This window comes from Phocoena phocoena, chromosome 2, assembly GCF_963924675.1.
Source record: "Phocoena phocoena chromosome 2, mPhoPho1.1, whole genome shotgun sequence".
Taxonomy (NCBI): domain Eukaryota; kingdom Metazoa; phylum Chordata; class Mammalia; order Artiodactyla; family Phocoenidae; genus Phocoena; species Phocoena phocoena.
The window spans coordinates 45,367,970-45,383,372 of NC_089220.1; the positions used below are offsets into that span (position 1 = coordinate 45,367,970).

Consider the following 15,403-nt stretch of genomic DNA (forward strand, 5'->3'; position numbering starts at 1 on the left):
AGTCCTTTAAGATGAAGAGTTTTCAAACAAGAAGGGAAAGCACATCTACTTTTGTTGTCAGAGGAAGGTATGTTAGGCTTGTGGAAAAGACAGTATTTATTATCAAGCCCACGTGAGCAGTTAGGAGACTCTGTGAGGTGCTGGTTTAGAAGCATATTCTCAGAATGCCTAGTCTTAACAAAATATAAAAGCAGCTTTAACAGCCCATTAATAAATAATTCAAGCAAGACATTCAGAACAAAGAAACATTTTATGTAAAAGTTAGGGTTTTCTAAGGGTCCAGGGCCATGAACGTGTAAAAGACATGGGTACAAAGCAACCCAAGACTTAGAATCTATATAAAGCAATATGCAACAATGGGACTGCCCTGGTGGTGCAGTGGATAAGACTCCGAGCTCCCAATGCAGGGGGCCCGGGTTTGATCCCTGGTCAGGGAACTAGATCCCACATGCATACCACAACTAAGGAGCCCGTGTGCCGCAGCTAAGGAGCTGGTGAGCCGCAACTTGGGATCCCTGGAGCCACAACTAAGGAGCCTGCCTGTCGCAACTAAGACCTGGCGCAACCAAATAAATAAATTTTTTTTAAAATGCAACATAACAATAAAATAATATTTGCCCTCAAGGATAAAGTAGATAAGAATAAAACAATGTGAGTAAACATGATTTTTTTTGGTAGGTTTAATAAGATGTACTATTGAATCATTTAGAAAGCTTTTGGCTATTAAGTGATAATGAATTGAACTCGAATTGGCTTAACAGTAAGGAAATTTATTATTTCACAAGTTGTCAGGGTGATTTCAGGCACTTTATAATCAACAGCTCAATGATGCCATCGAAGTCCAACATCTGTTCATAGTTCATTCTGGCATCCTTGGTGTCAGTGTCTCTAAAGCTGGGTCCTTTTGGAGTCACATGATGGTTGCTAGTGGTAATCAGAGCTGTATCCTTCCCTTTTGTCTGGTTAGGCCAGCTAATGCCACATCTCCATCTGCAGATCAGCTGTGGTGTGCTTAAACTAATCAGGTTTCCCTATTTTATCTGGGATTATACCTGGGTAAAACCAGGACTGTTAGGAAGCAGGGAATGCGTTGGGTAGGCAGCCATCAATGTGTCCTACAACTAGAGAGAGTGTCCTTGGGCTATTGGACTCTAGAATTATGAGGTATTAAGAAAATCTTTAAAGACAAAATGAAAGAAAACGGTAGAACAAGAGCCTTTCCAAAAATAAAAAAAAAAATGGAATTTCCATTTATTGAGGACCTACTATATGACAACATCTTTGCAAACAATATTTTATTCAGTGGTCATAGTAACCCATTTTATAGACAAAAGATGTGTTATAAAATGTATTATACAGTTTTACAGACAAAGGAACCAAGGCTCAGAGGATTTAAGTAATTTTGTATAAACCAAATTCCCTTTTTTCTCCATAGCTTACTGTGTTCTTCTGTTTAATCACTGGAGTAGAACAGTCAAGATCAGAATGTTAGAATAAGGAATTAACATACTTTTTGAAATGAGACGTGATGTGCTGCTCACATCCCACTTTAGGACTGAGGGACTCATTTTTTTAGTTCTTATAACTGCTGCTAGCAGACAGTCCTTGGGAATCATCCCGTGTGAGAACTGTGTCAGGTGAAGAAAGCCACTTCACCCAAGATCAGACTGTGGCCTGTATTAACTGACTGAAGTGAAAATATGAAGGCATCCCCCTCTTGACAGCTCTAAAACATCATCCCGGCTCATAACCCCTATAGTGTAGGCTGAGGCATGGATGCTCAACTTCTTACTCTGCCTAATTGTGTGCCTTCTCGTCTCCACACCTGTTGAGAGAAAGGGCACTCCTTCATAAACCTCTTGCATTCTAATCTCTTTGCCTCCTGGGGGACCCAACCTGTGGCAACAAAATACTTGAGAAGATGGTATTGTAGAAACAATAATAGATCAAGTAATACTTGATCTCCTATAAAATGAGGTGATGTGAGCACACCCTGGTTTTGAAATTATATTAATCTTTGGCCTTGCTGGTAATGAGGAAGGGCAGAAAGGCATGGTTGAGAGTATTAACAATGGGAACTATAAACTTTTTCAAGCTGATTACATTTCTAATTAAAAACCTACTTTTTTTCCCCTCTACAAATCTGGATATTTCATAAAACCAAAAGAACCCACGGGAAGATTGTCTGATATTGGTATCCATTACTGATTTGAAAGCAGTGAAGTATAGTTTAGAGAGATGAAATAGTTAAAAGGAGTCCAGAGAAATATACCAGAATGCTAACAGTAATTGTCTATATGTAAAATTTTTCTTTCTGCTTTTCTCATTTCCTGAATATATTATGTTTCCTGAAGTAAGAAAATAGAACGATTTCTTTGTAGCCTCTGTTGGAAAGGTTAATTTGGGGGTAGTATTTACTCCTATTTACTTTTTTTTTTTTTTTTTTGGTCTTTATTGAATTTGTTACAATATTGCTTCTGTTTTATGTTTTTTGGCCATGAGGCATGTGGGATCTTAGCTCCCTGACCAGGGATGAACCTGCACTTCCTGCATTGGAAGGCGAAGTCCCTCCTTTTTAAAAAATAGTTTAGCAAATATTGAAAACTTTGGGAGACTCTGATGCAGTATTAACATTGCTACAGCTTTCTTTTTCCATTGAGTCCTTTTCCATTGAGTCCATTGTGCATTATCAAGAATAAATTGCCCCAATTAAACGACATATAAAGACAGGTAACTCTTTATTAAATGGATGATTTGCAAGAAGGACATTGATGAATAAAGGTAAAATTTTTCACTCATAGCGAACATGAAACTTTTAAATGTGTAAGGTTTACGTTCGATTTCATTTCTTTAAAAAGTATCTGCCCCTTTATATCATGGTGTGTGAAGCACTGGTGAGATTTATGTCACCAGAAATTCCCAGCTTGCTGATTTCCCCGAGATTTTTCACCCGATGATTGTACTGCAACAAGTGAGCATCATTGACCGCAACCTTGAAGTGGTCAGCTTCAACCAGGACTTGTATCTGAAATGGCACATACACAAAACTGTTAGGAATGCCCATTCATCACAAAACCAGTGTGGCCTGAGCTCAGGATGTCTAGCATTTCACCTTTATGATCAATTGTAGAACTAATTAAAGTCAGAAAAAGTAACTTTACAGCAAAAATAAACTCCAACTTATTCAAGATTTAAACAAAACAAATGATAAAATTTTTAGAAGGATGTATAGTTGAAGCCACAGAGGAAAAGATTAATAATTTATCTACATAAAAACCTAAAGTTTTTGGATGGCCTCAAACACCTAAAACTAAAAATAAATGCTAAAATAGGAATCCTCTACTTAGAGTGGCAAATGTTATGAAGATTGATAATAACCAGTTTTGGCAAGAGTAGGGGAAACACACTCTCCCAGTGGTTAGAGGATGTGTTAATCCTTACATCCTTTTGGAAGCAGCACTTTGGCAACATCCTTATCTAAATTTTAAACATGTATATTCTTTGAGTAAAGTTATTCTAGGAAGCAAAGATTTATAAGGATAGCTATCACAGTATTTTAGTAAAATAAATAAAACTTTCCTGGTTTTATTTGTTTGGAATATTTCCATACTCCAAATTTTCATCAGTAGGGTACAGGCTGAATTAATACACATCTGAACAATGAAGTACTATTAGGTGGCAATGTTCTCATAAGGAAAGATGTCCACCAAATGTAGAATATGGTCCCTGTTAGACCCTGCCCTTGAGCTGGCGGTCTAGCTGTTTTTTTAAATTTGTTTATTTATTTTTATATGTGGCTGTGTTGGGTCTTCGTTGCTACGCACAGGCTTTCTCTAGTTGCGGCGAGCGGGGGCTACTCTTTGTTGCAGTTCACGGGCTTCTCACTGTGGTGTCTTCTCTTGCTGCGGAGCACGGGCTCTAGGCCCACGGGCTTCAGTAGTTGTGGCTCATGGGCTCTAGAGCACAGGCTCAGTAGTTGTGGCGCACGGGCTTAGTTGCTCCGCGGGATGTGGGATCTTCCTGGGCCAGGGATCAAACCCGTGCCCCCCTGCACGGTCTAGCTGTTTTATAATCCACTCTATAGTCAACCCTTACCCGATACTGTGGACCTAATATTTGTTGAAGCAGTGCTTAAAAATAAAAAGTGTGTTGCTTGTCATAGAAAACACTGGGAAGTTACTCAAGTTGAAACCTTTGTGAGGATGGGGGAAGCGGTAAAGGATGGAGGACTTTTTAGTTAATTTTTAAAAATCTATAAATTTTTCTTTTCATAAAACAAGTATGTATTACTTTTAGAATTTAAAAATTTCAGGTTTTTAAATTTTTTTTGACTACGCCACACGGCATGTGGGATCTTAGTTCCCCAACCAGGGATTGAACTCACGCCCCCTGCACTGGAAGCATGGAGTCTTAACCACTGGACCACCAGGGAAATCCAATATTTCGTTTTGACTGCCATGCTAACTATGTTGTTTTGAGGAATTAAGTCTCAGCCCAACTGTACCATAAAGACTCTCTACTTTTTTTTATTAAAGAAGCTATTATTCTCACTTCCAGAAAAGCTTAAACTCAGAGGGGTGGTAACGGGTGACGGTAAGGTGTCTGAATGGAGTTGGGGAGAGTGCCACTATTTCTGAGACCTGTCCCCTGGTACGGAGGGCAGATGTACTGGTTAGGTGTCCCAGGACAGCTGATGAAAATTTATTTCCAGTGCATTGTGGTTTAAGAGTGATTCCCCATGAGAAATATACATTATCAATATATAACAGTAGCAATAACTTACTTTGAAAGGTTTACCACTTTCAAATGGGAAAACCGTCTGTCTTTCTTCCTTCCCCCAGTTATTATTCAGCTTCGAATTGCAAACGATGACTTTCCTGTTGTCCTCATTGAAGCGTGGGTTAAAGTGGAAGGCAACATCATTTCCTGTCTTGAAATCTAAAGCAAGTCTGTTTTAAACCAAAGACCAGAGTTAGTAAAATTATTCAAATTGTACATTTGTATCAAGTGAAGAACATAAAATTTTCTAAAGAGCAAATCATTTATAAAATACAGGAAAAATTTCTAAACAGAAAGCAAATAAACCGGAGAATGGGTTCAAACTGGAAAGTATACTGGGCCAAGTACAGTAGTTCCACTTTATGTGCAGAGGGTATGTTCTAAGACCCCAGTGGATGCCTGAAACCATGGATAGTACCGAACCAAATATCTATTTAGCTAGCTAGCTAGCTGGCTAGCTATCCACGCACACTTTTTTCCTATACATGTATACCTATGATAAAGTTTAACTTATAAATTAGGTACAGTAAGAGGTTAATAATAAAATAGAACAATTACAGCAATATACTGTTGTAAAAGTCATGTGAATGTTGTCTTTCAAAATATTGTACACATTTAATGCCTTTTCCATCTGAACTAAGCACTTATGCACTGGGGCTGTAACTTTTGCAGTTTGAGGTATGACAGGAAAAAATAAAAAACTAGCATGAGTTTCTTTCCTTTCTCACAATTTCATGGACAGAAGATTTGTACTTACTAAAGATCTTAGCAACCTCAGCATACAATTTTTTTCTTTCCATTAAATCAAGAACCTTCCCTTTTTCACTTAAAAGGAGCCTTTTATAGCTTCTCTTTGGCATATATGAATTGCCAGCATCACTACTCTTGCTTTTGGGGTCATTATTAAGTAAAAAAAGGGTTACTTGGACACAAGCGCCAGGGTACCATGACAGTGGATCTGATAACCGAGAGCTACTACGTGACTAACAGGCCAGATATTGCTGCACAAAGGGATGATTTCACGTACTGGGCAGGATGGGGCTGGACAGCGTGCGATTTCACCATGCTGCTCACAACGGTGGCAACTTAAAACTTATGAATTGCTTATTTCTGGGAATTTCCATTTAATATTTTCAGACCACGATTGACCCTGGGTAACTGAAATCGTGGAAAGCGAAACCTCAGATAAGGGGGGACTACTGTATTCGATGTACTACCACAGTATCTCAAAGTAAACAAAACAATATGTGTTGAGTTTTTTGGCCTCGTTGTCTTTGGTCATATCCTTCTATTCAGCTGTAATTCTCTTTTTACTCTCTACACATAAAACAGTCAAGGTGTGCTCGCTTCGGCAGCACATATACTAAAATTGGAACGATACAGAGAAGATTAGCATGGCCCCTGGGCAAGGATGACACGCAAATTCATGAAGCGTTCTATTTTTTTTTCCCTGGTGGTGCAGTGGTTAAGAATCCGCCTGCCAATGCAGGGGACACGGGTTCGAGCCCTGGTCCGGGAAGATCCTACGTGCCGTGGAGCAACTAAGCCCGTGCGCCACAGCTACTGAGCCTGTGCTCTAGAGCCCACGTGCCACAACTATGGGTGCCTAGAGCCCGTGCTCCACAACAAGAGAAGCCACCGCAATGAGAAGCTCGTGCACCACAACTAGAGAAAGCCTGTGCGCAGCAACAAAGACCCAACGCAGCCAAAAATAAAAATAAATTTTTTAAAAAAGAAAATTCAATTGAGTAAAATTTTAAAAAAAAAGCAAGGTCTGCTTTCTAGACCTACTAACAATGATTCCTTGGGTATTTAATTCACCCAGTAACAGACACATACAACCACCAATGATTAAATTCACAGGGAAAGGACCAATATGGTCAAATGGCAATAGAATTTGTATTTGACTAAATGTGCAATGCCTGTATTTTCTCAGTAGTGAAAAGGAAGATAATTGTCAACTCTACCGCCGTAAGGATTTTTTTCTTTCATGTAACTGCTCACATAGATTTTGCAGATCAAAGCAGTACATTTCTCAGTTTACTACCACCTTAATCATTTCAACCAAAATTGGTTTTGACCTGCCCCAGTCTCAGTCGACATCTCTATTGTTATTGGAACTAACATTTTTAGTGCAACAGTCATAAATAAGGCAAAGATACCAGTGTGGTCCTGCGTGACAGCAGCTGCAGCTGGAGGAGAGCAGATATTACCGAATCGTGAGTGCTGTCTGCAGAGGACCAGGGCGCTGGGTCCTATGTTATTTTGGGAGGCAAGATGGATAAGGACACAGGCAGAGGATATGTATGTTGTGTAACTTGCTGTGAGACAAGCTTTATTATGTAGGGAAGTATTGTGCTGAGAGAAGCTGTATAGGCTGTGTGGAAGGAAGAGCTGGCTTAGGGTAGTGACTACCACGTAGAACCAGAGGAGGCTGGCTGGAGGTGGAGTGAACTGGTTAGCTGAATGTAAAACGATCAGATCAGAATCGGAGTCCACCTCCTGGTAACAGAGGTTGCTCCTGCCGATTCACGAGGATCAAGATGACAGGCACTCACAGGGGCTGTTTATAGATTCTTAAATAAACCTGTGTACACAGCTGGAATTTGTACCTTTTGTGTCCTCTCTATAAGACCCAGAAACATTAATTAATCTAGGAGCTTTAATAGTACTACTAACCTCAAGGACAGACATACTGAACAGCTTCAGGATAGCCCTAGCCTGCTTGTATTATATATAAATATAACCAGTGGTGATAACCAGAGCCAAGCATCCCAGGGCAGCCCGTAAATCAGCATGGATTTTCCAAGTGAGCTCAAAGTCTTATCCGCCCCGAGCTCACCCCACCAGTACCAATGGCAGAGGCTGATTTACTTTTAAAGTCTTTAACTTGCAGAGTCTTTTCAAACTTCTTAAGTAAACAGTGTCTACTCAGAAGACTGGGGTTCCCCACCTTGTCACTTATCATCTGTAGACCAGGCCGACACGTGGGAATCTGTGACTCTGCTGTTTCACCCGGTATGAAGACGGAAATGGCGGCCAAGCTCACAAATCTGAGAGTGCACCAAGACCTGCACAACTGCAGGGAGATTTGTACCACTATGAGGACAGAGAGGTATAATTGGTTTTTTTTTTTTGCGGTACGCGGGCCTATCCCGTTGCGGAGCACAGGCTCTGGACGCGCAGGCTCAGCGGCCATGGCTCACGGGCCCAGCCGCTCCACGGCCTGTGGGATCCTCCGGGGCCAGGGCTCGAACCCGTGTCCCTGCATTAGCAGGCAGACTCTCAACCACTGCGCCACCAGGGAAGCCCCGAGAGGTATAATATTTAAGCTCTCAGATCAACTAGGCATCTTTTTGTCTTTGACCCTAGTTTTTTTTTTTTTATAGTTATTTATTTAGCTGCATCGGGTCTTAGTTGCAGCACGCATGATCTTCGTTGCGACATGCAGGATCTTTCAGCTGTGGCATGTAGGATCTTTTTTAGTTGTAACCTGAGAACTCTTAGTTGAGGCACATGTGGGATCTAGTTCCCTGACCAGGGATCAAACCCCAGCCCCCTGCATTGGGAGCATGGAGTCTTAGCCCCTGAACCACCATGGAAGTCCCTGACCCTAATTTTTGATGGGCTTTGTGTTTTAGACAATCTATGGCTCAGAGGTGGAGGGATGGCCAAACATTACATTACAAAGGCTCTACTTTCCTTTAATTCTAAGGCTTTCACTGCCTAGAAGAACCAACAGAATGGGTTTTCCTGCTCTTCCTCTTTGTCCTCACAAAGTAAAACTCTGTTTTATTCTGGTTCTGGGAGAAACACAAGATTTAGTGAGGGAAACCTTGTCTTCTTGGTGGGAATGCGTATTGATTTATGGGGAAATCCCAAACTATGGTATAGCCAAGATTCTAAATGTGCAATTTTAAAAACTCTATCAAAATTCAAAACAGATCACCCTTTATTCCAAAAGCAATCAGTAAATATGTTAGACTTGCTGACTTTGCTCTTTACCTGTTTGCGTCGGGCTTTACTGTGCCCAGGATTGTTATCAGCATGCGAGGCATGACTCCTCCGGAAAAAGGCAGGTCATAAGGCACATTCTGGGAATTAAAAAAAAAAAAAAAAAAAAAAATATATATATATATATATATCAATAAAGAGTCATGTTTTCTTGGCAAGAAAGAAAAAGATATCGCTAAAGTTCAACCACTTTTAATATGTGTGAATAACACATAACCCTACTTTAGCCATCTTTTCAGACTCTCAGGCCACCTTGCCCAGGGCCTGAAGAGAGACGGCTCCCTACACAACTGCAGCTAATAATCGAGAATAAGGCCATCAGTTAATTGGTGCCAAGGTAGAACATGTTCCCTTTCGGAGCACTGCATCTCTCAGGACAAGGCCTATCCCAATCTATAACTCATCCACTTGACCTATTTTTTGGAAAGACCCTTGTCATATAACATTCTCTGTCAGGTTGTTCTGCTCCCTGTGGGCAGGCACTGTGGTACCTTCTGGGCTTCTGAGGCACCCTATGTTCCACCCACACAAGGCCCTGAGGAGTGCTTCGAATGTGGCAGGTACTTGATATTTGTAGAATGGACACTTTCCAATTAATACCTTCCCCAGTTCATTTTACAAATATTTCTTGACCTTCTATGTTCAAGGCACTGTAAATATTCCCAATGCTCTGTCCTTGGCCTCTTCCCTTTTTCCTGTAAAACTGTTTCCCCCTGGGTTCGACCATCACCCAAGTCTTTTCTCTCTAGCACTGATCTGTCTGATCTGTACTAGTCCTGTGCTTCCTCCCGGAACTCAATAGTCCTGTGCTATTGAACTCTTTCCTCATATCTGTATCTTTTCTCCCAACTACACTATTTGGAAGGGAAGGGTCTGTGTCTGAGATGTGGCTGGAGCCCCACAGAGTTTTATGCTTAGAATTCATTTATTGAAATGGGTTTTAATGTAAGTGAAAATTTAATCCTTAGATGACAAAATTATCTTTAGAAGGTTTTTAAAAACCCGATTACCGTGGTTCCCCAAAAGGTTCCCTCTATGACCACGGGAAGGTTGTATAACTCTTTATTGCCCCATTTCCTCATTTGTGAAGTGGGGATAATAACAGTATCTTAGAGGGTGCTTATGGGGTTGAATGAGATCATCCATGTAGAAGCACACAGCTGGCACATGTTATATACTCAGTGTTTATTAATAATAATAACCAAAACTTCCCCCATTGCTATGATCTTAACTTGATTTATATTAAAGCTGCTTTACAGATGCCTTCAAAAGATGCATTAGCTTCTCTTTAACAGTACACATACCGAACTCAACATGAGCAACTATTTTTTCTATTGGACCAACATACACTGTGGCTGGTCCTTGCAAAGCAGCTCTAAGCAGTGAGTTTAAAGCTTCAGTTCTCCCAGAAGCCCTCTGCAGGTCAGTAGCCAGAGCCAGCTCCCAGCCACAGCACTACAAAGTGATGGCACCACCGCTCCAGACAATTGCTAGTGCTTCATTAGCTTTGTCCTGATCACAGTCAAGCATATGAAATGACTAACACCATCTTACCAGGGGTCCAGAGGGGATGCCATAAGGGCCAGCAGCAGGGTAGGCTCCAGGAGCACTTGGCTGTCCAGGAGGTGGGTAGACCCCAGGCCCAGGGTAGGCACCTGGTGCAGTTGGTCCAGGATAACCAGATGCAGTTGGGCCAGGGTAGGCCCCTGGAGGTGCCTGGCCTGGGTAACCCCCAGGAGGTCCCTGGCCAGGGTAGGGGCCGGGTGGTACCTGGCCAGGGTAGGCCCCAGGATAGGATGCTCCCGGGTAGCCTCCTGCCCCAGCAGGCTGGTTTCCCCATGGACCAGGCCATCCTTGAGGGTTTGGGTTTCCAGACCCAGATACGGCATCATTAAGCTGGAAAGAAAGACATGAACAGTTACAGGATGAAAGACATTCACAACAACAGAATTTTCAGGAATATGTGACCTAAGAATTAGAGCGATATGGTGAAGATATGAAATTCATATCAATAAAAATTTCCCCACCTATTGGTTTTCAGTTCCTAAGACTAAAATTAGACTTTAGGATTATACATGCTTTATCACTCTATTCTCAGATCATTAAGGGTTGCCTTTTCGTAATTTGCTAAAGTCAGGAGCTAGCCATCCTCTGTGTAAAAGCACATACTTTCTGACATGAGAAAAACAATCACGAAAATCAAGATGCATTTGGGCTGGAAAACCTCCACCAAGCTGGCGCTGGTTGCCTTGGCCTTCCCTTTGCTGGATGTCTACTGCACTTCAGGTGCACCAGGTTAGTCACCACTTAGTGGCATCCAGGCTAGTATCAGAGAAGCTGCCCTGTACACAGGGATGTGGAATCACAAGATTTGGTTTGAAATCCAGTGCCATCCTTCAAGAGCCCCAAACTCTTGGAGCCATCATGTCACTTGTACAGGACTTAGTGTCTTTGTCTGTGTAACAGGGATAATGATCTTATCTCATGTGACTGTTGTGAGGCACAGATGAGGCAGCATTTGGGACGGCTCTTTATAGACCGCAAGATGCTGTGCCAGCATTGGTTTGTGTCCTTTCTCTCCAGGAGGAGACTCTGCCTTCTCCCTCTCTGACATCTACAGTATTTAGCAGAGTGCTAGGTGGTACATGGAAGATACTCAGTAAAAACTTCTATGTTGATTGAATATGATCTGCCAGGATTGTCTGACCCTTTGGTGCATCAGGAACCCAACCCCAGACCTGGTATGGGGCAGCAGAGTGAGGCTGTGAAGGGAGCCCATGGGGTCTGGGGGAGGGGGAGAGATAAACAGAGGGCTGGATGATGACGGAAAGTAAACCGGATTTAGAAAACAACTCAAGCTCAGGGCTGTAGGTGGTGTGAGTCATTCTGTTAAGGGATTTGAGAATACATAAGCATGCTAATAGGAATTTATTTTGGCTGCCTTTTACTCCAGCATTTGGGAAAGGAGGAGTAGAGGGCACTGCAGGATTAAAAAAAAAAAAATCAGGATGCTCAGACTGTACCACACTGCCCTTTGTTCAGCTGGTTTCTCAGCTCCTGCCAGTGGAATCCACCCACTTCTGTCCTAGGCCTTGGGTAAAGGGGTTACTGTTAGTGAGGCCCAGGCCTCTCTCTTCCTGGCTTTCTTCCCAAATCTGTTGCTGGAAAAACAAGACTCCAGCTGACAAGCCCTCATTGGACGGGTGAGGCCAGAGGAAGCCAAGTGGTGGGAGAGTTAGGAAAACTTGAGTGGTTAAAAAAAAAACCACCTTCAACCTGCATGACTGCATACATATTAGGGTAGGAAAACAGACATAAAACACTTACCGAAAAACTGTCTGCCATTTTCCTGAAAGGAGAAACAAACACACACAGGTTATTGATCCGGAAAGATTTCACTGGTTTCCGTATGAATTTAACATCACAAACAGCTCATTGTGCAGGTCTAGGCAGTGTACAGGCATTCTAACACAAGCCAGTCTATTCCTCAAATATGCTGAAATCATTAGCTGGGAACCACAAAAATGTCTCATCAAAGGGCGGAGATGCACTCCACCTGGATCACCACGCCCTATTTAACTCATACCTTTAAACTCTAATCACACTAGCCTGTGGCCTGAATCCTGGGAGTACCAGGCGATCCAACGCAGGTGGGAGAGGGGGGAATAAAATGCTCTGCCCCTTTCCTAGGTAACAAATGTAAACAGTCCTGGGTTTTTGGTCCTCCTTCACCTTCCTTCCTGTGTTCTTTTTCTACCACCTCATAAAAAGTGTTCAGTGAATTAATCTCACCCACCTCCCCTCCGGTTCCCTCTAACAGCCTCACACCCTCCTCTGGGTTTTGGGAGGAAGCAGTTGGTTCTTCCTACTGAGATTTGAAAGACAATCCTTGCCTTCCCCACCCCACCCTCCAAGACCTAGTTGCTGCTGTTGATTTATTCCTTCATTTGTACACATTTATGCCTACTCTGGGCCAGGCACCGGGAGGCTCCTGTCTGGGTTTGAAGATGAAATCGACCAAGATGTATGGCCAAAGGGTCCAGAGGCCAGAAGGGGGTCACAAGTGATGGACTCTGTGAGCCAGACTGCATGCTGTGGGAAGTCACAACTCGAAAGATGACTTCTAACAGGGGAAGAGACAGTGTTGCTTGAGCTAAGCCTTGAAGGAAATGTGAGACTTGTGATGTGAAGCAATAATGAAGAAAGGCGGGCACAAGATGATTTCCTTTTTTTTTTTTTTTTTAAAGATACTTGTTATTCCAAATGAAATGTCTGGCAGTATAACAAACAACTAAGGTTAAAAAAAAAAGTCAGGGTTTCCCTGGTGGCGCAGTGGTTGAGAGTCCGCCTGACAATGCAGGGGACTCGGGTTCGTGACCCAGTCCGGGAAGATCCCACGTGCCGCGGAGTGGCTGGGCCTGTGAGCCATGGCCGCTGAGCCTGCGCGTCCGGAGCCTGTGCTCCAAAACGGGAGAGGCCACAACAGTGAGAGGCCCACGTACCGCAAAAAAAAAAAAAAAGTTAGACAATGTGGAGGAAAATATTTTTGGGTAGGATGCTACCAGAAAGGGTTGGCCTTGCCCACAGCTGCCTCAAAGGGTAGCCCCGAGACATCATTCTTGCTTCTCCGGCTCCTCCCCCTGTGCCAAGGCCCCATCCAAACAGGATGTTTTACACCTGCTCCCGCTGCTGGCGCTCTCTAGCGGTGAGGGGAGGAGAGTAGCTTTGGACTCCTCAGGCCTGGGTGAGTTTTCTCAGCTCAGGATCACTGGTGCTGTGGCCAAAATTACCTGGACTTGAACGATCAGAATCTCTTTTTCCTTAAGTCGCCTATTTGTGATAGTTACTCAATTATTAGTCTTAAAATAATGGAGTAAATGGTGGCTCCTTGATAGGTCCTAAAAATGTAAAATATTAGATTTTATTGTTAAAAAAACCAAACAGGCAGACCTCCTCCTAGAACTTAATGTGTGCTTTATTTATACACCAGATATTTTATCCTACTCTGCTGTAGGATAAAATACTCTGTCTTTCTTTTTGCACATCTCTTTTAATCTGGGCATTCCCAAATATATTTGGAAACACTCAGGTTATCACTGTTATCACTGTGCCCATCTTCCAACGTGGAAACTGCTAGCAATTTGATTAGGAAGTCACGGTGACTCTCCCAGGGGTTATATTCACTGTCTTTAGTATATAGTATTTGACCTTTTAAAGCAAAAGTCAGGTGCTCTTCTGTGCTTCCTTCCCCAAAAGGCTACCACTACCTTGAAAACTGTGCTGCTACCCCAGAAAGAACTTAAGAGTTGTTAAAGACAAAGAAAGGACATTTCTTAAGTCAAGAAAATAAAGCTTCTCATTTTGGATGCCAGTAGGAAACAATCTTGAACTTCATAGTGGGCAGAAAGCTTACATAGTTCCTTTGATTACACAACTTCTTCCACTCCTGGGCAATGTATCAAAGCCTCAGCAATAACATGGTAAGTGTTTTGACTTCTTTTAAATACCCCCATTGTGTTCGGGCTTATTCCCAACCTCACATCACTGACATTTCAGGTGGGATACTTAGTAGGGAAGGGCTGCCCCGTGCATTGCAGTATGTACAGCAGGATCCCTGGCTTCAACACACAAGATGCCAGTAGCACCCCTCCCCCCCCATTGTGATAATGCAGAATGTCTTAAGACATTGCCAAATAACTCTGGGGGAAGTGGGAAGAGGGCAAAATTGTGCCTGGTTTGAGAACCACTGGTGTAGGCTAATTAGCATATGTATCCTCACATAAATGTACCTATGCAGGTCAATAAAAAACAGAAAGGTAGTTTCAATTGTTAAAACTAGCTAACTCTGTTCCATTGGCCTCATAAAGTGTCTTATTAACATAAATCCAATTAAATTTAGATGTGTTTAAAGGCTGATCATAACCAGAAACTCACACAAGGACATTTACATTTACATTTCCAAAATGTAACATTTATTCTTTTCAAAGTTTCTGTTCAAGCATATTCAGTTTATTATCCAACTAGCCCCAAACAATTTAAGAAACAAAGCAGATTCCACTTTATTTCTACTGTGTTTCACATGACACCAAGGATGACAGTTTGGATTGTGTTGTGACACATTAGACAAGCCCATTAGAATAAAGACACCCTGCATTTATGTGGTGCTTTTCAGTTTACAAAGCACTTTCACATACCTTACCTATTTTGATTCTGATAATAATCTTATGAGATTGACAGGGAAAAATTAATATCCTCACTTTAAAGGTGAGGAAACTGAGTCTCAGAGAGGTAATGTGGTGACCCAAAGTCATTCTGTCATTGGCAGGCCAAGGACCAGGGTCCAAGCATCCTGACTCCTAATTCAGGCTGATTTTACACTAGTATAAAACCTCACACTTTGAAATTTTAAAGTAGAGTCCTTCGAAAGTGCTAGTTACTTCATTTAGAAATTCATTCTCTGGCTTAAACATTCAGAACTGCATAAACATGCTGAAATTGTAAACAAATTAAAAAGAGATCATGGGGACTTCCCTGGTGGCACAGTGGTTGAGTAATCCTCCTGCCAATGCAGGGGACATGGGTTCGAGCCCTGGTCCAGGAAGATCCCACA

General features: G+C 42.2%; 1 protein-coding gene and 1 non-coding gene across 2 annotated transcripts; one reads left to right on the plus strand and one right to left on the minus strand.

The window, feature by feature from the left end:
• Window positions 1–2,725: 2,725 nt before the first annotated feature.
• Window positions 2,726–12,143, minus strand: LGALS3 (galectin 3). Its single transcript, XM_065871911.1, has 5 exons — window positions 12,121–12,143; window positions 10,348–10,689; window positions 8,785–8,873; window positions 4,784–4,949; window positions 2,726–3,025 (listed from the first exon to the last, which is right to left on the minus strand). Exons 1-5 carry the CDS (start codon window positions 12,136–12,138, stop codon window positions 2,870–2,872), a joined length of 771 nt encoding a protein of 256 aa, XP_065727983.1. The 5' UTR covers window positions 12,139–12,143; the 3' UTR covers window positions 2,726–2,869.
• Window positions 6,119–6,225, plus strand: LOC136119750 (U6 spliceosomal RNA). The gene has a single exon (XR_010655709.1). It is a non-coding gene; the product is annotated as a U6 spliceosomal RNA (small nuclear RNA).
• Window positions 12,144–15,403: the final 3,260 nt, after the last annotated feature.